Source organism: Schistocerca cancellata, chromosome 4, assembly GCF_023864275.1.
Source record: "Schistocerca cancellata isolate TAMUIC-IGC-003103 chromosome 4, iqSchCanc2.1, whole genome shotgun sequence".
Taxonomy (NCBI): Eukaryota; Metazoa; Arthropoda; class Insecta; order Orthoptera; family Acrididae; genus Schistocerca; species Schistocerca cancellata.
The window spans coordinates 869,700,259-869,724,772 of NC_064629.1; the positions used below are offsets into that span (position 1 = coordinate 869,700,259).

Here is a 24,514-nt window from a genome sequence, read left to right on the forward strand (position 1 = left end):
TGTCGTTTTTGTCCAAACGCTAAAATACGTACAGTTGATTAACACCACATTATACGGTGTGTCCCTTCATGCGCAGAAACATTTGTCTTTAACATTTTTATCGATCTTTAAAATGTTCGTGTTATTCTAGTTGACTCGTTTAATATCTCACACTATATGGGAAAAAATTAAGCTTCACAAACAGGAAGCACGTTTGATTTTTAAATTCTCAAGTATAACAGCTGCTGCTAAAAAATAAATCCGTACAGCCTTTTTAAAAACGAATTTATCTATCTCTCAGGCATTTCACAAGACTGGGAGAAAGTTGAAAAATGTTGCAGTGCAATTCACCCCTCTTCGAGCTAACTTAATTTTTAAAGAAGAAGAATGAAAGCTTTTTGTCGTCTATTTGCGTTATTATGGTCACTTTTTATACTTGTGCATTATACACAGGAGATTTCGTAATGGAAAATATGCAGTTAAAATGTCTAGCTGTTTAATGAGATATCTAATTATGAACGTGGATAGGCATCCGAAATCGTTACCTTGACATGTTTTTGCGAAGTAACATTTTTTTCCCCCTGAAATATGAGTTCCCATAGCCGCGCGGGATTAGCCGAGCAGTCTAATGCGCTGCAGTCATGGACTGTGCGGCTGATCCCGGCGGAGGTTCGAGTCCTCCCTCGGGCATGGGTGTGTGTGTTTGTCCTTAGGATAATTTAGGTTAAGTAGTGTGTAAGCTTAGGGACTGATGACCTTAGCAGTTAAGTCCCACAAGATTTCACACACATTTGAACATTTTTTTGAGTTCCCATCATACATCAACATCAGCGAATGAGAGTAGGCAGAACGCGTTAGCTTAGTCATTTGTTTATTTCCGCGACTTGCAAGTAGTTCAAACGTTCTCGAACTCACTGTACAGTATGCTCGAGAATGTTTTATCGCCGATTTATTATGAAATGTGTACGTGCCCTATACGTTTCTGAAAATGTGGTTTTCAGAAAGGTGGGTGAAGCATCGTTCTTTGCTGAGGACGAGGAGCGAGCCAGCGCAGAGAGAGGCCGCCACAAAAGGCAGAGAAACGTCGAGAACGCAGGCGACATACGAGGCGGAGCGCCAACCTTTTACAGAAATCGGCAGAGCGTAAGGCGCAGATGTGCCTCGCAGGCCCTCCAGAACACAGCCGGCTGCTCAACACTGTCAACCAGGCAGCGGCGCCGCCCAACGAGTTCCCTCTTCACGTGACGCCAACTTTCTGTTTGCTGTTTTTCGTAATAATTACAGTTTCATTTGCGTGACGGTAATTAGGTCTTAGAAGGAGCAGAAGCTCCGCGTAGGTTATTATAAGTCTTCGCCGTTGGTGGAAAAGGCAATTAGAATTAATAGCCTTGTCTGCAGAATTCAGTCTCCCGAGAAATGAACTCGATAATGTAGAGAGAAAGAAGACGTGAGACGTGCTACGGCTTATTATTACATTTTACAGAAATCGAAAAGTAAGTACTGAAAGCGCAATATCTAAGCAGTTTCTAAATAAATGGGTTTTAAAAATGAGAGTAGCAAGAGCGAAGCAGAAATGACATATTGACAAGCAAATAATTACTCCACTATTCTGCTTATTTCGTATGCACAGTAAGGTGTGAACGGGCACTTTGTTTTTATCAAAAGACAGATAGATCGCAATGAAAATTTGTATTGCAGGAAAGAATGCGATGGTGACGCTAAGCGACGAAGTGAATATTGGAATAAACCAGTCAAAGTGAAGAGATAATCAGTAAATTACTCTTTGGTATCAAATCGAAGCAATGTCTGGAGTCACTACGTTAGTGTATTCTCGTTCAGTCCAGATCACTACCATTTTTAGCTACAGAAGGTAACACTGTCACGTTATTTGTAAACAAATATACAAAAAAGCCGCAAATGAACTACACTCCTGGAAATTGAAATAAGAACACCGTGAATTCATTGTCCCAGGAAGGGGAAACTTTATTGACACATTCCTGGGGTCAGATACATCACATGATCACACTGACAGAACCACAGGCACATAGACACAGGCAACAGAGCATGCACAATGTCGGCACTAGTACAGTGTATATCCACCTTTCGCAGCAATGCAGGCTGCTATTCTCCCATGGAGACGATCGTAGAGATGCTTGATGTAGTCCTGTGGAACGGCTTGCCATGCCATTTCCACCTGGCGCCTCAGTTGGACCAGCGTTCGTGCTGGACGTGCAGACCGCGTGAGACGACGCTTCATCCAGTCCCAAACATGCTCAATGGGGGACAGATCCGGAGATCTTGCTGGCCAGGGTAGTTGACTTACACCTTTTAGAGCACGTTGGGTGGCACGGGATACATGCGGACGTGCATTGTCCTGTTGGAACAGCAAGTTCCCTTACCGGTCTAGGAATGGTAGAACGATGGGTTCGATGACGGTTTGGATGTACCGTGCACTATTCAGTGTCCCCTCGACGATCACCAGTGGTGTACGGCCAGTGTAGGAGATCGCTCTCCACACCATGATGCCGGGTGTTGGCCCTGTGTACCTCGGTCGTATGCAGTCCTGATTGTGGCGCTCACCTGCACGGCGCCAAACACGCATACGACCATCATTGGCACCAAGGCAGAAGCGACTCTCATCGCTGAAGACGACACGTCTCCATTCGTCCCTCCATTCACGCCTGTCGCGACACCACTGGAGGCGGGCTGCACGATGTTGGGGCGTGAGCGGAAGACGGCCTAACGGTGTGCGGGACCGTAGCCCAGCTTCATGGAGACGGTTGCGAATGGTCCTCGCCGATACCCCAGGAGCAACAGTGTCCCTAATTTGCTGGGAAGTGGCGGTGCGGTCCCCTACGGCACTGCGTAGGATCCTACGGTCTTGGCGTGCATCCGTGCGTCGCTGCGGTCCGGTCCCAGGTCGACGGGTACGTGCACCTTCCGCCGACCACTGGCGACAACATCGATGTACTGTGGAGACCTCACGCCCCACGTGTTGAGCAATTCGGCGGTACGTCCACCCGGCCTCCCGCATGCCCACTATACGCCCTCGCTCAAAGTCCGTCAACTGCACATACGGTTCACGTCCACGCTGTCGCGGCATGCTACCAGTGTTAAAGACTGCGATGGAGCTCCGTATGCCACGGCAAACTGGCTTACACTGACGGCGGCGGTGTACAAATGCTGCGCAGCTAGCGCCATTCGACGGCCAACACCGCGGTTCCTGGTGTGTCCGCTGTGCCGTGCGTGTGATCATTGGTTGTACAGCCCTCTCGCAGTGTCCGGAGCAAGTATGGTGGGTCTGACACACCGGTGTCAATGTGTTCTTTTTTCCATTTCCAGGAGTGTATAACAAAAAGCTAACTTGATAATCGCACAATCCAAGTTGCAGCGCAGTTCCGTAGCAACTTTCATGCCCGGTCCTTGAACGCTTTCTCCCACTTCTTCTGACGTACTCATTGCTGACTATCACTTTAATTTCTGCTTTCTTTATGTTTCTAATTTTTTTAAACCTGTTTTCTGTTACTTGTTCTCCAAATTCATGTCTTAGCGATTCTTTCTTTCTCATTATCGTAAACTCTTTCCATGCGAGAGTTGCACTTATCCTAGCTATCATCGTGAGATTTTAAAAGTTACACTAAGTGTTTTTGAAATCTGGATATGCTAGTCTTCGAGGTCTCGAGTTAGTATCATAGCCTCGTGAAGAGAAGGTCGCGGAACGGATCCCTCCTAGTGGATATATGGGGATTTTGAATTTGTCGTTGCTATGTGTGTGCTCGATAGTTGGGTGATGTACTCGCAAGTACGACTGTAAGAGAAAATCCTTTGAATACCACAAACAAACAAGTGACAACCAGAATTAGCAGGTCTATAATACAACCAGTTTGATGATGTAAATAGAATGAACATATCCAATCAATAACCCTTAAAACTTCAGAAAAAATTATACCAATTTTAGCTTAAACAGATCAAATAAACTATGGTTCAAATGGCTCTGACCACTACGGGCGTTAACGTCTGAGGTCATCAGTAGTCCCCTAGAACTTAGAAATACTTGAACCTAACTAACCTAAGGAAATCACACACATCCAAATAAACTATGGAAGAACAGTGGTAACCCTGATACAAATCGATATGAACATTAATTATGTAACTGCACATGGCGTTTATATTACAAGGAGAAGACAAGTGGACACAGCTGCAAGATTTTACACAAGCTGATGGAACTGAAACTCGGACAGTTGGGGTCCTTAAGCTTCAAAGATGGTAGCCGAGAGTCTCAACTGTGTGACAGATTATGACGGAACTCTGCTGGAAAATCAATCATGTTGGTACTGCCCTGGACCAACACGCTCAGCGTTCTTGTTCTATTAAGGAAAATGAAGATATAAAAGGTCGCGCCCCCATTCGCTTCGATCATTAGTAGAGTCATGAAATTCTCCATTGTTTCAGAAGAGCGTTTTCTTTTGTGGGTCCGTAACTGGTAAAGTATTTTTCTGGAAATAGTAGTTATTTTATTTAGTTTTTTATCATTTCTTTCTTTGCGCTAGTTTCCGCGTAGCAGTCTCATTCTCGAGTGAAGTTTCTAGTAACGAGCCAAGTTGTCTTCGTGAAACTTGACATGTCAAAGGCCGCTGTAGACAGTTAGCCGATATGCACCTCGTGTACGAGTTCAGGGGATGCAATACGAGAGAGCACAATGATCGACGGTAAGCCGTTCCCGCAGACACGGCACCCACATCATAGTAATTCCGCTCCCGTACATAGGCTTACGAAAAACAGGGTCGTTCATGTTACTTGGCGATTGCACGCTATATCTCTAGATACACATTAATTATAGAGCTGCAGGATAATTGCAAATGGTGTCTTCATTACACCGTAATACTCAGAAAATATTCTCGAACACCCTCTATAGCCGTTGTGCTCCCCCACACGTTAAGAGCTTCTTGCCACACGTCGATGTAGCGTACGGGACGTCTGCTACATCGGCTGTACGTGAGCCGCGTGCCCTAGGGATGGTAAGTGGTAAACCGTGTCCCATTGTAGTAGTTTTCCATACTTACCGTAACGGTCCCTACATGAACAGTTTTTCATAATGATCATTGTTGCATTTGCGTAAAGCGGATGCAGAAACTGAAAAGTAACGCTCATTCTGTGACGGTGGATACGGAACACTCTCCCGGACAGTAGTTTACAGTGTACACGCGGAGTCTCTGAAGCCATAACGAGCTGCAGAAAAGCGGAGAGAAACCTTACGCAGACTGGAGTGGGAAGCTGAAGCACGCAAGGCTGCAGCGAGCGGTCGGGACCATTCCGTGGCCTGCGGGAACATTACGAGAAACTGTGGCAATCGGGTTTAAGTGGCCGGCACTAGCGTGGCGGTGCACCTCGGGGGAGCGGGTTCGGTGATGAACGTGATGGAGCGGCCCCCGACGAGCCGCCTTTGTCTCGGCCGCCTAGCGAGCGCCGCTGCCTTCGTCCCGGGGCTGCGTTCTGCACATCACACGACGCTACGCTTTCTACAACATGGACCAACGACGATTATTGTTTCGCAAGTCGTTCATCTAAGAACTACGATACGCTTAACACAATTATACAGTTTTCTTCAGTTTTTTGTTTCTGAGTTTGAGCCTGATGTTTTTCATAAGTCAGTGCAGCAGACGTACAAGTTCAGAAAACATTAAAATTACAAAAAAGGTCCACAAGATGCATAGGAAATCTTACACCACGGAAGGCTGCCAAATATATCTAAACGTCTCAAAATATTAACGGCACGTGGGTTGTATATATGTTATGATAATAATTTAGGTGTATGTAATTATAATGAATAGTAGATCCATGCCTTAATCTAATGTGAGATGATAATACCGATCGTACTACCACTGGGTCATGTGATATACTTATGAATCACTAAGAGTATTATGCTGGGATCTGTCATTTGTAAAGTGGTAATGTAGTCGGTGCAATAACATGTGTGTACGTAGCTGTTATTTTAAAACTAACATGCCGACTTCTAGCGTAACTCACCATACCAACATGGATATACACTACTGGCCATTAAAATTGCCACACCACGAAGATGGCGTGCTACAGACGCGAAATTTAACCGACAGGAAGAAGATGCTGTGATATGCAAGTGATTAGCTTTTCAGAGCATTCACACAAGGTTGGCGCCGGTGGCGACACCTACAACGTGCTGACACGAGGAAAGTTTCCAACCGATTTCCATACACAAACAGCAGTTGACCGGCGTTGCCTGGTGAAACGTTGTTGGTTCAAAAATGGTTCTGAGCACTATGGGACTTAACAGCTATGGTCATCAGTCCCATAGAACTTAGAACTACTTAAACCTAACTAACCTAAGGACATCACACAACACCCAGTTATCACGAGGCAGAGAAAATCCCTGACCCCGCCGTGAATCGAACCCGGGAACCCGGGCGCGGGAAAAAACGTTGTTGTGATGCCTCGTGTAAGGAGGAGAAATGCGTACCATCACGTTTCCGACTTTTATAAAGGTCGCATTGTAGCCTATTGCGATTGCGAATTATCGTATCGCGACATTGCTGCTCGCGTTGGTCGAGATCCAATGACTGTTAGCAGAATATGGAATCGGTGGGTTCAAAAGGGTAATACCGAACGCCGTGCTGGATACCAACGGCCTCGTATCACTAGCAGTCGAGATGACAGGCATCGTATCCGCATGGCTGTAACGGATCGTGCAGCCACGTCTCGATCCCTGAGTCAACAGATGGGGACATTTGCAAGACAACACGAACAGTTCGACGACGTTTGCAGCAGCATGGACTATCAGCTCGGAGACCATGGCTGCGGTTACCCTTGACGTTGCATCACAAACAGGAGCGCCTGCGATGGTGTACTCAACGACGAACCTGGGTGTACGAATGGCAAAACGTCATTTTTCGGATGAATCCAGGTTTTGTTTACAGCATCATGATGGTCGCACTCGTGTTTGGCGACATAGCGGTGATCGCACATTGGAAGCGTGTATTCGTCATCGCCATACTGGCGTATCAGCCGGCGTGATGGTATGAGGTGCCATTGGTTACACGTCTCGGTCACCTGTTGTTCGCACTGGCGGCACTTTCAACAGTGTACGTTACATTCCAGATGTGTTACGACCCGTGGCTCTACCCTTCATTCGATCCCTGCGAAATCCTACATTTCAGCAGGATAATGCACGACCGCATGTTGCAGGTCCTGTACGGGCCTTTCTGAATAAAGAAAATGTTCGACTGCTGCGCTGACCAGCACATGCTCCAGATCTTTCACCAATTGAAAACGTGTGGTCAGTGGTGGCCGAGCAACTGGCTTGTAACAATACGCCAGTCATTACTCATGATGAACTGTGGTATCGTGTTGAAGCTGCATGGGCAGCTGTACCTGTACAAGCCATCCAAGCTCTGACTCAATGCCCAGGCTTATCAAGGCCGTTATTACGGCCAGAGGTTGTTTTGGGTACTGATTTCCCAGGATCTATGCACCCAAATTTCGTGAAAATGTAATCACGTGTCAGTTCTAGTATAATATATTTGTCCAATGAATACCCGTTAATCATCTGCATTTCTTCTTGGTGTAGCAATTTTAATGACCAGTAGTGTACATTGGATAGCACGACTTACTATACTGAATGAGAGGATAGTGTAATGATGTAAACATAGGTATGGTGTTATTATATGTAATGCAAATCTTGGATATAATTATGTGTGCTGTAATGTTAATTGCTAGCATTTTCGGTCCCATGTTTTGCAGATCAGAAGGTGGCAGCAGAACTGCCGAAATCGGTTATCTATAAGAGTATATGATTTTAGCGTAGTTGAAAATTTATTCACAGTTCATAATACTGCATACTGGCCCCACTGTCTGATCAAAACTATCCCGAGATCCTTCCGTAACATGGCATTGAGGACTAGACGTCTCGAGATGCGGACCCTCCAATATAGAAGGAGGCGGGGAGCGTTGCGTTGTCAGTTGAGAAGCAGTAACACCAGAATGGGTCGATCAGGAGCGCTCAGTGACTTAGAACGAGTGATTGGATGTCACGCGAGTAACAAATCCATCAGGAACATTTCAGCCCTTCTACAGCTACCCAAGTCGACTGTAGCCGATGTGATTGTGAAGTGGAAACACGAAGGAACAACCGCAGCTAAACCAAAACCAGGCCGACCTTATCTACCGACGAACAGGAAACCTCGAGCATTGAGGAGGATGGTTGTAAAAAGCCGCGTGAAATCAGCGGAATAAATCATTTGTGAGTTCCAAAGTGCTATCGGCAGTCAATCTAACACAATGAATGTGCGTAAAGAGTTACATAGAATAGGGTACAGTAGGCGCGCAGCTCCTCGTAAGACACACATTTCTGAGGTCAGTGGTAACCGTAAAGAACGACGCTATTGACTGGAAACGAGTGATTTGGAGTGATGAATCGTCACGCTGTACACTGCGGCAGTCCGATGGAAGTGTTTGAGTTTGGCGAATACCTGGAAAACGTGATCCGCCATCATTTGTGAAGTACGGAGGAGGTGGTGTTGCGGTACGGGAGTGTTTTTCGTGGTTAGAGTGTGATCCCTTTATTGCGCTTAAAGAAAACACTTAACACGGAAGGATATGAATTCATTTTACAGCATTATGTTCCGCGTACAGCAGAGGTACATTTCGGAGACGATGGTCCTGTCAGCACGACTATGCACCATGTGATGAAGTGGTATCTGTGAAGCAGCGGTTTGTGGACAATAACATTCCTGAAATGGAATGACTTGCCTAGAGTCCCGACCTGAACCCAATGGAATACCTTTAGGATGAGTCGACTTCACTCCAGAGCGCAGTGTCTAATATCTCTTCTCTGATTTCCGCTGTACACGAAAAATTGCCTGCCATTCCTCCACAGACATTCAGCAGAGTTTAAGGCGTCGTAAAGGCGAAGGGTGGTCATATCCCATATTAATGTCCACAAGCAGTGATGCATGTACGTTTGAAGTATGATTGAAATTACTCAACTGACAGTAGCTTGCAACACATTCGTTAGAATGGGAATGGCATGCGAACGTGTATTTTATCTCGTCGCTTCTGCACTTTGCCCTGTACTGAACTTTTCTGACTGCGAGAACGTAAACTGCCAATAACTTTAAACCAAACCAAAACAACTTGAATTTATGAATTTACGTAACGCAAAAACTGAATCTGATTCAACACTATTGATTTGAAATTGGTCCTGTTAATAAACGGCTCTGAGCACTATGGGACTTAACATCTATGGTCATCAGTCCCCTAGAACTTAGAACTACTTAAACCGAACTAACCTAAGGACAACACACAACACCCAGTCATCACGAGGCAAAGAAAATCCCTGACCCCGACGGGAATCGAACCCGGGAACCCGGGCGTGGGAAGCGAGAACGCTACCGCACGACCACGAGCTGCGGACAGGTCCTGTTAATAAAACAAAACTTGTTCGATTTGAAAATAATGGTCTCTGTGTTTAATCAATGCTGTCCTTGAAATAATAAATTTCTTACCTCTATCTGCACAATGGTAACGCTCTTCGCACTGTTCTTTGTTAGTACTTTAAATTGTTTATTTAGCATACAGCTATTGTGCAAGGTTGTTGCTTAGCATACACTTTAATTAAATCGAGTATGACTGAGACAATAATTTCTTGAGCAAAATAGTTAATCAAAAACTACATGGATCTTGGAACTGGTACTGACTCGTGGTAAGTAACAATATGGCACTAACTTTAAAACTTTTATTTTGACTCTTTGAAAATTAATAATGCTCACAATTAACACACAATAAACTGATTATACATTAAAAATTAGCTTTACAAAGTCATTGACTGTGAGTTCTATATATTGTCTCAATCATCACTTATGAATACGTGCATTTCATCGGTAACAAAACAACTATCTTTACCTTAATTATTTCCAGTATGGTTTCTTACAAATAGAAAAATCATTACTGCCCGTAGCGAGTAAGTATATATCCAGAACACGTCAGATAAAGCACGTCATTACACTTGAGAGTTCTCCATACATCTCTCTATCTAAAGTTACTGTAACACATTACCCACAACACCTTGAATCAACGATCGCTGTTGAGCAGCGACGCTACTACACAATCGATTCTACATTTGACCACCACTGGTTCAATATAAAATTTTCTTACAAAATGTTACCTTGTGATATATCTTTCAGTAGGTGCCTGGATACTTTTAATCGGATAGTGTATGAATGTGTGATTGCATCTGCAGTAAGGAGCTCTTCTTGATTAGGGAAAGGAGAACAAGACAAATAAGCGTAGTAAATATCATAATGCTCTCGATCAACAGTATCGTGTGTTACACGCTAACCACTATTAGTAGAAGTGTCAGATGATATTACTGCATGAGGCACTGTGGGGAGATATGGGATTTAACAGGGACACAATCATATCGTCTGGTGATTCGTAAACCTACTGCACGTCCTTTCCTCCACTTGCTGGCGGAATTCCGGTGACGAAAACTTTATGCACCACATTTCGCCGCCAGAGTGCCGTTCATATGTTTTCTTTTAAGCGACGGGATAGATGAAATCAAGGCTATATTGTACAAAATATTGAAATTTAAAAAAAATAGATAATTCTACATAATTAGTACCACATTTTATAACCCGCGAGGTGCATCAGAAACTCGTATTTATGTTCTATTGGGTAATTTATTCATATGAAATAGCAGGAATAGAAAATGCTTATGCTAATAAATAAAACTGTCACTGACATTTAGTCACTGTGTTTCCTAGCGTGTATACCAACGCACGGAGTCTAGTGTATTTTCTGACTTGGAGATTACCTGGACGAGCGTGGAAAACTGGTCGGAAACCAGACCAATAGTCGATAAACCGCCGCACGTATTAGCTCCCGTTCTGCCTCACTACCGTGTGTCGAAACATAGCTCACCTCGCTTTAAGATTTACGAATAGGTTTATTGCTCGAATTAACAACAACAACATAGCTGAACCATAAAACGAAACGTGCAAGAAAGATTTGGAGAACGATAGTTACCACAGGGTATAAAATACTTCGCACAAAAAGTAAACTGAAGATGTTGCATATTTTTTAAAACTTTAGCTATAACTAAGTCTTCCAAACTGATCTCTTTTACACACTCTCTCTCCCTTTCTCTCTGTAAGCAGTTAAGAAACAAAAACTGTAAATACTCTCTTAACTAACGGGGAATAATTAGCGCTATTCTGGGGAAATGAATTGGAGCCGCTATAGGATTGTTCAGGCGATGAGTTCTTCTTGCAGAGGTTCTAGACATTCCGATGTCTATTTCTTGGAAATAACAAGTAATTTTTCACATTCACAAAAAACTCAGCAAAGTCGTCTTCCTAAAAATATCTCCAGACGTTAATTTTTCAGATGCTGGAGTATCCGTCAAGCCCTATACCAATAAACTTAGCCATTTCCGATACGACATTTCCCTTGCATAGCAAACAAACATCTGCGTTATTCCTGCATTCAGTTTATCAAGTCATACAGAATTATTGAATTATTCCTTTATTGCGTAGCGAACATTGCAGTCTTGTGTAATACAGAGCATTCGAAAATTCTCGTTACAGACTTCTAGGTCTTGTAGGAGGGAGTGAGCACATAATATTTTGAATAGGAATCCAATCCCGGAAACGTACCGTTTCCATTCTATGACGGTTACGATTCAGATGTTTAACTCATCCATTTCTCTTTGAGGAGCTGAATTAGTAGCGATGCAGTACAATTATTAAGTAACAATTCGAAAGGAAACATAACGAAACATCCATTTATCATTTAGACACATTTTTGTTTGTACTAACACTTAAACATTACGTGTTTACTTTATTCCAAAACAGAAAAGAACCCAGCACACAGTACGTACACAACAGTACTGATGCATTACAACAGCGGGTCGATGTGGCTATCACTAACTTTGTTACAGACATTGCACCTAGCCGGCCGGAGTGGCCGTGCGGTTCTGGGCGCTACAGTCTGGAACCGAGCGACCGCTACGGTCGCAGGTTAGAATCCTGCCTCGGACATGGATGTGTGTGATGTCCTTAGGTTAGTTAGGTTTAATTAGTTCTAAGTTCTAGGCGACTGATGACCTTAGAAATTAAGTCGCATAGTGCTCAGAGCCATTTGAACCATTGCACCTACGAAGCATGTTCTGGTACACACTTTCTATCCCACCTGTTGTCGCTTGAATTTCTAGTGCAGCGGCCAGAACTCGTGCCAGCAGATCTTTCTCTGTCCCTAAACGAGTCTCGTAAATTAAATTTTGCATACGACCCCGCAAGAAGTAGGACATAGGAGTTAAGTCCGGCGATGACGGGGTCCACGCGGTTGGACCAACACGGCCTACCCCTGTTTCACCATATCATCTGTTGAGATGTCTCCGAACCGCTCGTGAAAAGTGATGTGGTGCTCCATCTTGCTGAAACCACATTTACTGGCCGACATTCAGTGGCACAGCTTCCAAGAACGGGTCCAATACGTTTTGAAGGAAGACTAAGTATGCAAGACCAGTTAGCTTGAGTGGAAGTAGAAGTGAACGCGTTACACATCTGAAGTGAAACCGTCCTAGAACGGAAATGGTACGTTCCTGGACATGGGTTCCTATGCAAATTATTATGCAAACACTCCCCTCTACATGTCCTGGAAGTTTGTAGCGAGAATTTCCGTACACACTGTATATCTTATTAATGTCGGCATTTTTGTCCTTAGAAGTAGGTCTACAAAATTCTATTTCCAATTAGTTTCCACGAACTGAAATACCATGATTACTAAAAAATATTAGTGTACAATATTCATTGTGACAGAGGTGAGCAGCTCCAATGAATTTTTTATATGATTTTATTACGGCTTCAGCTGACATTTTATGAAATTGGTGTAAGATTGTACAATTTGGGACCTAGGCCATTTTCAGATGTCTAGAACGGAAACATTATGCACGGAAGAGCCAAAGAAACTGTTAGATTTGCCTAATATTGTGTAGGGCCTCCGGGAGCACGTAGAAGTGACGCAACACGAGTGGCATGGACTCGACTAATGTCTGAAGTAGTGCTAGAGGGAACTGACATCATGACTCCTGCGGGGCTGTCAATAAATCCGTAAGAGTACGAGGGGGTGGAGATCTCTTCTGAACAGCACGTTGCACGGCATCCAGTACAGTCTCAATGATGTTCATGTCTGCGGTGTTTGTTGGCCAACGGAAATGTTTAAACTCAGAAGAGTGTTCCTGGAGCCACTCTGTAGCAATTGCCGGCCGGAGTGGCCGAGCGGTTCTAGGCGCTACAGTCTGGAACCGCGCGACCGCTACGGTCGCAGGTTCGAATCCTGCCTCGGGCATGGATATGTGTGATGTCCCTAGGTTAGTTAGGTTTAAGTAGTTCTAAATTCTAGGAGACTGATGGCCTCAGGTGTTAAGTTCCATAGTGCTCAGAGCCATTTGAACCATCTTCTGTAGCAATTCTGGACGTGTGGGATGTCGCATTGTGTTACTGGAATTGCCGAAGTGCGTTGGAATGCACAATGGACATGAATGGATGCAGATAGTCAGACAGAACGCTTACGTACGTATCACCTGTCAGAGTCGTACCTAGACGTATCAGGGTTTCCATATCACTCCACACTATTACAGAGCCTCCACCAGCTTGAACAGTTCCCTGTTGACATGCAGAGTCCATGGATTCATGAGGTCGTCTCCATACCCGCACACGTCCATCTGTTCGATACAATTTGAAACAAGACTCGTCCGACCAGGCAACATGTTTCTAGTCATTAACAGTCCAAAGTCAGTGTTAACGGGCCCAAGCGAGGAATAAAGCTTTGCGGCGTGCAGTCATCAAGGGTACATGAGTGGGCCTTTGACTCCGAAAGCCCATATCGCTGATGTTACGTTGAGTGGTTCGCACGCTGGCACTTGATATCCCAGCACTGAAATCTGCGGCAATTTGCGGATGGGTTGCACTTCTGTCAAGTTGAACGATTCTTTTCAGTCGTCGTTGGTCCCGTTCTTTCACGATCTTTTTCCGGCCGCAGCAATGTTGGAGATTTGATGTTTTACCAGATTTCTAATATTCACGGTAAACTCTTGAAATGGTCGTACTTGAAAATCCCCACTTCATCGCTCTCTCGGAGATGCTGTGTCCCATCGCTCTTGCGCCGACTATAGCACCACGTTCATACTCACTTAAATCTTGATAACCTGCCATTGTAGCAGCAGTAACCGATCTAACAACTGCGCCGGACACTAGTTACCCTATATAGGCGTTGCCCACTGTAGCACCGTACCCCTGTATTTGAATATGCATGCCTATACTAGTTTCATTGGCGCTTCAATGTACATCGAATGCATCAGTGTCACTTATGAATTAAACATAGAATGTGCCAAGATATGCTGAAAGGAATGTAACTTACTTTACAGAGAATTTGTTAATGGTGTATTACGACATGTACCGAGTGGTTATAATTAAAGTGCAGGTACTCATGGAGGTCCAGTTTGGGCTGTAATTATCGTATGGCAGCGAAACTTGGTAAACATGCTAATGCATTAATGTGGAACCCATTTATGCTGGAAAAAAATTATATCCAATTTTGACCACAAGCTGCAAATCGGACGCTGCATACGGTTTGTTTGGCGGTATGACATCCACCCTTTCATAGAGTGAGTGAACAGTATGGTTATCGAGAAGAGAGGCTGTTAGTGAAACTGTTTCATATGAACGGCAACAATTACGGTATTGCATCGGGAGAGTATCTCCGACTGAAAGGTCTAAGGAGAGATCCGATGGCATTAAATGGTTTAAAAGAGATGATAATGAAATTGTAAAACAGGGGTGAGCGTGGTGTGGCACCTGGAGGAGGAAGGCATCCTATCCCGGTGCAAGATACTGACGAGGTTGCTGTTGCTATAATAGTCTATGCAGCACGTGTCCCCGGTGGTACTAGTGCTTGTGCAGTGTCACGAAAATTGTCCACCCCATGATCAACTTTACAGAATGTTTTGCGGTCCACCCGAACAAGATCCAGTCGGTACAGCAACTGAAATCTAATGATCGGCAGTAACGTTTTGAATTTGCTCTTCAGTTTCTGGCACGGATGGAAGTTCATGACATGTGGCTAGACAATATTCTATGGTGAAATGATTATTAAATCAATACCCTAAGCTGCCGACAGGCGTTGATATACACCAACGGGGACGGTTGAAAATGTGTGCCCCGACCGGGACTCGAACCCGGGATCTCCTACTTACATGGCAGACGCTCTATCCAGATGAGCCACCGAGGGCACAGAGGACAGGGCGACTGCAGGGATTTATCCCTTGCACGCTCCACGTGAGACCCACATTCCCAACTTAATGTCCACACACTACATTCGTAGTGCCCTTGCCCACTATCTCATTACTCGCGGCAGACAATATTACCGAATTCCGTAAGAGTTCGGGCAATGCGTGTGCATCCGCACAGCAGAAGAAGGTCAATGGACGGTTAGCTTTAACTATATGGAGATGGTAAATGTTCTTTAGGATATTTCAGAAAGAACAGACACCATCTCCATATAATATTCTATGGAGTGGTGAGGTACATTTGACCCCACAGGGTGTAGTGAATACGAGTACAAAGAACTGGCGAGTATGGGGTACTGTTAAATCACGTGTTGTGCACGAAGAGCCATTGCATTCGCTATATGAGACTGTGTGGTGTGGACTCACAAAGCACCTTTATTCTCGGCCTGTTATTCTTTGAAGAGAATACACCCTCAACTCCTGTCAGCTGTACCATGTCTGCACGTTATCGAGACCTGCTTGTACAACGTGTGATTCCTGCTTTGGAAAACCCAGCTGTGTGCAGACCACTGCTTTCATGCAAGTGGGACAACACGTGATGTCGCTCGCCGAGTGAGAGATCCGCTTAATGCAAACTTCCACCGAACATCCTGTCTACATACATTTTCCAGATACGTGGCCTGCAAGAGTATATGATCTAAATCCATGTGATTTTTGTCTCTAAGGATATCTAAATGAACGCGATTACAAGGGACACGTTCGGTTTCTATTTGATCTGAAGGCCAGTATACAGGAACACATTCCTCAGATTCCACCGAAACTGCTGACGTTGTGCCTTTCTCACTTGTTCGACCTTCTCTGCCCACGTCCCGTTCCTAATCTATTACATATGGAAACATTTCTATACGTCTTTCCTGAATTCACAGGGCCAGGTTTGCACCTGGTCGCCAAAATCGGAACAAATTTTTTTCCAGCGTAAACCGGTTCCGCATTAACGTATTAGCATATCTACCACATTTCGCTACCATACAATAATTTACATCTCACATCTGACCTCTGCGAGTAACTGCACTTTAAATATAACCACCCGGTACGTCTTTACTCCCATGACTGCATATAAAAGTCGTAAAATAATGTGGAAATAGTTCTTCGTTAATTTAGAAACACATGACTTCTCAGCAGGTGTTGCAAGGTTCTTACTTATGAGGTCGGTGTTTTTAAGAGTTTTGCAGTAACTGCTAAAAGGTAACGTACTCATAAAATAACGAAGAACTGTTTGCAGATATTTATTTTACGACAATTATATGCAGCCATAGGAGCAAAGACGAACAAGGCCTAATACACCATTAACGAATCCTCTACAAAGTAATTCATAAATCTTCCAGTACGTCTAACATATAACTTGTTCCTATGTTAAATCCGTAAGTGATACTAACGCATCCAGTGTATAATGTTTCCGTTTTAGGTACCTGAAAATGGCCTAAGGCCGAAATTGTACAATCGTACATCAAATAAAGAAAATGTCGCTGAAGGCATCACACAATCAGTTTAAATTATTTTTTTTTCAGTACAAAGTAGGCAATGTATACACGGATCAGATTTATTTTTGTCTTATAGCTTTACTACAAATTTAGCCATGCCATCGACTGAGGGGACGGGCGGCAGAGGGGTAGGAGATACCTTCCCCTCCCCCAGCACCGGCCACTGACCCCACCCCCGACGTCACCCTCTGCGGCAGCCCCTGGCAATCAGCATTGGTGTCCAAGCTGCTTACGGGGATCGCGGCAAACATGCTCAATTGGCGGTGCCAGAGGATAGCTTGTCTGATTAAATAGGACCACACAGCCACGGGCGGGATGATTTCTACCTCATCCAGTTAATTGCATGGATGAGTGGTGTCCGAAAGAACAGACACCATGCGTTCATATAATTGATTCGCCTGGGTGGGCAATGGATCCATCTTCTTCAGTGCGTATGAATAAGTACGCCCGGCCTCCAGTGGGAATCTCAGATTAGGGAGGGAACTGAGAGGCACTACGGGTAGGTGGCGTTCGTCGGGAATGTGGGTCGGACATGCGGTGTGCCGAGATACTCCACGCAGTCGCGATAAACTCTTTGTCTCAGATGGCGCAATGGTAAACGCACCTGCCTATTAAGCAGGAGATCCTGGGTTCGAATCGCGGTCCGGCACACATTTTCTCTCGTCACCGGATTCTGCATAATGTCTCGATGTAGCCGCCGCCGGTAATCCATTTCCTTTCTTTTCTCGCCCCTCTCTACCTTCAGTTTACATATAATCTTCCAATTAACATCAAATTAAAGTATCTGGGACTAACCACGATTGTACACTAGCCCATAACGAACTAAAACTACTAAACGATGTAATACGAGCACTGTATCCCTCCATTTTACTTTACTACCACAAATCCTCTCTTATGCTAATATTGTTTGAATTTCCATTCCCCCAAAATTCTATCACTCTCTCGAAATTTCGAACGACTTGTACCCCTCTGCACTTTCCACATCCCTCTAAACTTACCCACTGGAATTCTGTAACAGTTTAATTTCCTCCATTCTTCTCTCGCATGATGAACGCAGTCAGATTTCTTACACATGCCGAACACTTCAAACCAACAATCCACTAATTTCTTCAATGATCACCATTTCTTGAAGACTGCTGTGCTTGAATCGACACGTTCTCCCAACGTTACTCTTACACGCTCTCCCTCTCCTAATCAATTGAGGCCATGTTGGCCAAGTTTAGAAACCGTAACTATGTAGAACACTTATTTTTATTTTTCTGCTACATCTTACTTTTATTTACGTTGTCTAACTCTACATATTGCAAAACTTTTCAAACATATTTTTCTTACCATCAGGCGTTTATACATGCAGAACAATGTTACCTAAAGATAAAATATCTTAATTTAAATTAACATAGAATTAATTTGTTCATTATTTTGCTGCTGGAGTGACAACTGGGGTATTTGGAGGAAGGGGACTGGGGAAGTGAGTGGCCAGACATCGATGTACAGTGGTACAGTGATGTGTTCTGCTGATGTGGAACTGTGCCTCGTTGTTTGTTGTTATGCAGATGTTCTTGCACCAGCTGTTTAGATGTAATAATCTTGGGATATATTTTGTGTATGTCAGTTGTTCACTTACGAGTTTGGCGTCTCAAAGCTGCATTCGCACCGTTGGCGCACTGCTGGAGCTGTTGTAAACATTATACTGAAGCACTGCTTAATCTGCCACTTATCTGGACGTACTGAATGTAGTATGTCCAGATCAGTGTCAGACACAATTCACGGAATAGGTTCAAATCAGCGTCAGATTAAGCAGTGCAATACTGTTATGTTAAACAACAGCTTCGCCAGTGTACAAAAGACGCGAATGAAGCTTTGGACGCAACAACAGTAAGTGAACAACGTGAAAGGTGCCTGTTTGTTGGTTCTTGCATTTCCTTAGCACATATTTTCCTTTTACAAGATCGGTAATATTTATTTTACAACTATCTTCAAGATACTGACTTAACCACCTTTCATGTGTATCGCTTCAGATATTTTTGTAAACTCTTTGATCAACCACTGTATCGGAAATATTGTCTTTGTTGGGCGGTTGGCCGTCAGTCAGTGGGTAGTAGAGAAAGCCATGTGCTTGCTCGTTCGAGAGGATGTCGACCATTTGAATCCAAGTTCCAGTGCCAGTGCTACTTGCGTCAAAACAGGCGCGGGAGCTATATCTGAAGGAGCATGCTGTTTTAATGATATTACCGTACTATTGTTTTACAGAAACCCATGGTTTGAAATAGTTGGTACAATATGCCTGATTATGGGTGAGATCATTCCTATTTGTTTACTATGCTGAATTCTGCAGTAGAAATCGAGGTGAGCTAGATCGTTGTTTTGTATCATTCCTCTTATCGGTATGCAGAGATGTGGATCTTAAGAGGTTGTGAATGATTAAGACTGGTTACCGCATCAGTTATAAGCCCATTTCATTCCATTTGTATTCAGTTCTTCCATGTTAAATTTTACGAGGAGTGCAAGGACTGTTTTTGTAGATGATATTGTATTACATATATGACGAGAGACGCTTGGTTCTGTAACTAGTACTATGAACAGAATTCTTGCCATGAAATTGTAATCCGTGTTCTTGTTTATTAGTAACAGCGCAACTGTTTATTAGTAACAGCGCAACTGTTTATTAAAAACTGTGTTGCATAGTGATTTAACAGATAAATCGCTCTCCTATTTATGCACCGCCATCTTGTTGCTGTGAATGTCGTACTGATTCCAATGAGAGTGGCCAAAGTTTTGCAAACCAACTCACACCTTCCATTGCGGTCGACCCTGCCAGGATAAAAATTTGGATCTTTCTGATGAAGCTACTGGCCACAAGTTCATTTTTGAAATGTTTTCAAAGAAGTGTTGTCTATCATAATTTTAGCCTATCTTACAGTACTTCTTCTTCTTGTAGATCCAGATCACTATGTATACATAGAGGCTTTATGTAATTGCAATATACACACTTTTATTCATGGTTTGGACTTACAGAATGCAATAGTTAAACATTTGGTTCACACAGTGATAACAGTTGAGTGATGCTGCAGTTGAGCTTACAACTTCGATATAATAGTGAATGAAATTCATTAGCATTTAATACCTGATAAGGAGCAACGGTCATGTGAACACAGTGGGAAATGTCAGGATTATGTGACAATAGAGTTTGAGAATTTTTTTTTAAATTAAAAATCCAGTGAAAAGCTATACTTTTTGTGGAATAGGTAGATATATAGTTTCTGATGAACGTTATTTAAGCTTTGTAGAAGTGAGATCCCTCTCTCCCCGCCCCCAGCCTCCCCCCCCTCCCTTCGACCTTGCCGTTGATGGGGGGAGGCTTGCGTGCCTCAGCGATACAGATAGCCGTACCGTAGGTGCAATCACAACGGAGGGGTATCTGTTGAGAGGCCAGACAAACGTGTGGTTCCTGAAGAGGGGCAGCAGCCTTTTCAGTAGTTGCAGGGGCAACAGTCTGCATGATTGACTGACCTGGCCTTGTAACACTAACCAAAACGGCCTTGCTATGCTGGTACTGCGAATGGCTGAAAGCAAGGGGAAACTACAGCCGTAATTTTTCCCGAGGGCATCCAGTTTTACTGTGTGGTTGAATGATGATGACGTCCTCTTGGGTAAAATATTCAGGAGGTAAAATAGTTCCCCATTTGGATCTTCGGGCGGGGGCTACTCAGCAGGACGTCGTTATCAGGAGAAACAAAACAGGCGTTCTACGGATCGGAGCGTGGAATATCAGATACCTTAATCGGGCAGGTAGGTTAGAAAATTTGAAAAGGGAAATGGGTAGGTTAAAGTTAGATATAGTGGGAATTATCGAAGTTCGGTGGCAGCACGAACAAGACTTCTGGTCAGGTGAGTACAGGGCTATAAATACAAAATCAAATAAGGCTAATGCAAGAGTAAATATAATAATGAATTAAAAAAGTAGGAGCGCGGGTAAGCTACTACAAACAGCATAGTGAACGCATTATTGTAGCCAAGATAGACACGAAGGCCACTCCTACGATAGTGGTATAAGTTTATATACCAACCAGCTTCGTAGATGATGAAGAGATTGAAGAAATATGTGATGCGATAAAAAAAAATTATTCGGATAGTGAAAGAAGACGAAAATTTAATAGTCATGGAGGACTGGAATTCGACGGTAGTAAAAGAAAGAGAAGGAAAAGTAATAGGTGAATATGGCATGGGGGGGGGGGGGGGGGGCAAAGAACGAAAGAGGAAGCCGCCTGGTAGAATTTTGCGAAGAACATAACTTAATCATAGCTAAAACTTCGTTTAAGAATCGTGAAAGGAGATTGTATACGTCGAATAGGCCTGGAGACACTGGAAGGTTTCAGATAGATTATGTAATGGTAAGACAGAGATTTAGGAATCAAGTTTTAAATTGTAAGACATTTCCAGGGGCAGTTGTGGAGTCTGGCCACAATTTATTGGTTATGAACTGTAGATTAAAACTGGAAAAACTGCAAAAAATGGGAATTTAAGGAGATGCAACCTGAATAAACTGAAAGAACCAGAGGTTGTAGAGAGTTTGAGAGAGAGCATTAGGGAACGATTGAGAAGAACGGGGGAAAGAAGTTCAGTAGAAGAAGAATGGATAGCTTTGAGAAATAAAATAGTGAAGGCAGCAGAGGATCAAGTAGGCCAAAAGACGAGGGCTAGTAGAAATTCTTGGCGAACAGAAGGGATGTTGAATTTAATTGATGAAAGGAGAAAATATAAAAATTTAGTAAATGAAGCAGGCAGAAAGGAATACAAAAGTCTCAAAAATGAGATCGATACGAAGTGCAAAATGGCTAAGCAGCGATGGCTAGGTAAGATAGATATTGCCTATTGGAAAATTAAAGAGACCTTTGGAAAAAAGAGAACCACCTGTATTTATATAAAGAGCTTAGATGAAAAACCAGTTCTAAGCAAAGAAGGGAAAACAGAAAGGTGGAAGGAGTATATAGAGGGTCTATACAAGGGTGACGTACTTGAGGGCAATATTATGGAAATGGAAGAGGACGTAAATGAAGATGAAATGGGAGATATGATACTGCGTGAAGATTTTGACAGAGCTTTGAAAGATCTAAGTCGAAACAAGGCCCCGGCAGTAGAAAACATTCCCTTAGAACTACTGATAGCCTTGGGAGAGGCAGCCGTGACAAAACTCTGACTGCTACAGTCGCAGGCTCGAATCCTGCCTCGGGCATGGATGTGTGGGATGTCCTTAGGTTAGTTAGGTTTAAGTAGTTCTACGTTCTAGGGGACTGATGACCACAGAAGTTAAGTCCCATAGTGCTCAGACCCATTTGAACCATTTTTGACAAAACTCTACCATATGGTGAGCAAGATGTATGAGACAGGCAGAATACCCTCGGACTTCAAGAAGAGTACAATAATTTAAATCCCAAAGAAAGCAGGTATTGACAGATGAATTCTTTACAGACGAATGGAAAAACTGGTAGAAGCCGACCTCGGGGAAGATCAGTTCTGATTCCGTAGAAATGTTGGAACACGCGAGGCAATACTGAGCCTACGACTTATCTTAGAAGATATATTAAGAAAAGGCAAACCTACGTTTCTAGCAATTGTAGACTTAGAGAAAGCTTTTGACAGTGTTCACGGGAATACTCTCTTCCAAATTATTAAGGTGGGAGAGGTCAAATACAGGGAGCGAAAGACTACTTACAATATTTGCAGAAACGAGATGGCAGTTATAAGAGTCGAGGGGCATGAAAGGGAAGCAGTGGTTTGGAAGAGTTTGAGACAGGGATGTAGCCTATCCCAGATGTTATTTAATCTGTATATTAAGCAAGCAGTAAAGCAATCATAAGCAAAATTTGTTGCCGATGACATTGTTATTCAATCACAGACAGTAAAGGACCTGGAAGAACAGTTGAACGGAATGGACAGTGTCCTGAATGGAGGATATAAGATGAACGTCAACAAAAGCAAAACGAGGATGATGGAATGTAGAGGAATTGAATCAGGTGATGCTGAGGGAATTAGATTAGGAAATGAGACACTTAAAGTAGTAGATGAGTTTTGATATTTGGAGAGCAAAAACCTGATGATGATCGAAGAAGAGAGGATATAAAACGTAGGCTAGCAATGGAAAGGAAAGCGTTTCTGAAGGAGGGAAATTTGTTAGCATCCCGTACAGATTTATGTGTCTGGAAGTCTTTTCTGAAAGTATTTGTATGGAGTTTAGCCATGTACGGAAGTGAAACATGGAGGATAAATAGTTTAGACAAGAAGAGAACAGAAGATTTTGAAATGTGGTGCTACAGAAGAATGCTGAAGATTAGGTGTGTTGATTACGTACCTAATGAGGAGGTACTGAATAATATTGGGGACGAGAAAAATTTGTGGCGCAACTTGACTAGAAGAAGGGATCGGTTGGTAGGACACGTTCTGAACTATGGGACTTAAATTCTGAGGTCATCAGTCCCCTAGAACTTAGAACTACTTAAACCTAACTAACTTAAGGACATCACACACATCCATGCCCGAGGCAGGATTCGAACCTGCGACCGTAGTGGTCGCGCTGTTCCAGACTGTAGCGCCCAGAACCGCTCGGCCACACCGGCCGGCTTGGAGGGTAAAAATCGTAGAGGGAGACCAAGGGATGAATACACCAAGCAGATTCAGAAGTAGTTTGCAGTAGTTACTTGGAGATGAAGAAGCTTGCACATGATAGAGTAGCCTGGAGAGCTGCATCAAACCAGTCTCCGGACTGAAGACCACAACAGCAACAACAGAAGTGATTTAACAATTTTTCTTTTAATTTTTCTAAATTATATCAATTTCATTTTGTATTCTAAGGATGAAATCTGCCATCACATCCTGTAGCGTTTCAACGGAAATGGATTCAGATGCCACAAACAGGGCCAATTCAAGCTCTTCCGGCTTCGTGGGTGGTTCCAGTAGACGGCGTCTTTCAATGTGCCGCTCAAACATAATCACAAGGTGTCAGGTCGGACAAATATGGGAGGCATTCCATCCCTGCGCTCGTGAATTTGAAATACTGCATCGGAATAACTCTATTCCCTAAGAGTTCATAAAGAAAACGAAACATATGTTTCGTCCTATGTGGTTTGGTCCCATCTTGCATAAACCACTCGGCGCCAGGTCGGTTCTCCAACGATAACTGTGTGGCGACAAATTATTACACTATTGCAACGTAACGTTCGTTCGTTTCTCGCATGAAAAAAGGGCCAATAATGCCCCTGCCCGGCAGAACAGTAGCTTTGGGAGAATACAATGGTTTCGCTTCACACAAATAAGGATTTTCGGAACCAAAAAATTCCGAATTTTGTTTACTCACGACTCCATTAGGTGGAAGTGTGCTTCGTCTCTGAACCAGATGCAGCCGACATCAAATCCTTCATTATCAATCATTGTGAGGATCTGGTTCGCATTTGGATTTCGAATGTGAACATGTTTAGGCTCTGTCTCAGTATTTCCTGCGTGCTGGAATGCTTCAAAGTTCGTGCTGCAATTCTTCCGAGAGATTTCCTTGGATTTTGTCGAATAATTCCTGAAACCGTACCGATATTTTCAGGAGTAACTACAGTATGGAGGAGGCCAACTTAATTCCGCTTGATCATCAGCCACGCTGCCTGTCCGCTGGAATCTGGCGAAGAGCTTG

At 43.5% G+C, this 24,514-nt stretch overlaps 1 protein-coding gene across 1 annotated transcript in view; it reads left to right on the top strand.

The window, feature by feature from the left end:
- Positions 1–1,133: 1,133 nt before the first annotated feature.
- LOC126184482 (uncharacterized) overlaps positions 1,134–24,514 on the top strand; it is a 1,022,231-nt gene continuing 998,850 nt past the window's right edge. The window contains exon 1 of the mRNA XM_049926873.1: positions 1,134–1,236. Within this exon, the coding sequence (XP_049782830.1) occupies positions 1,134–1,236 (103 nt within the window). The remainder of the gene's footprint in view (positions 1,237–24,514) is intronic.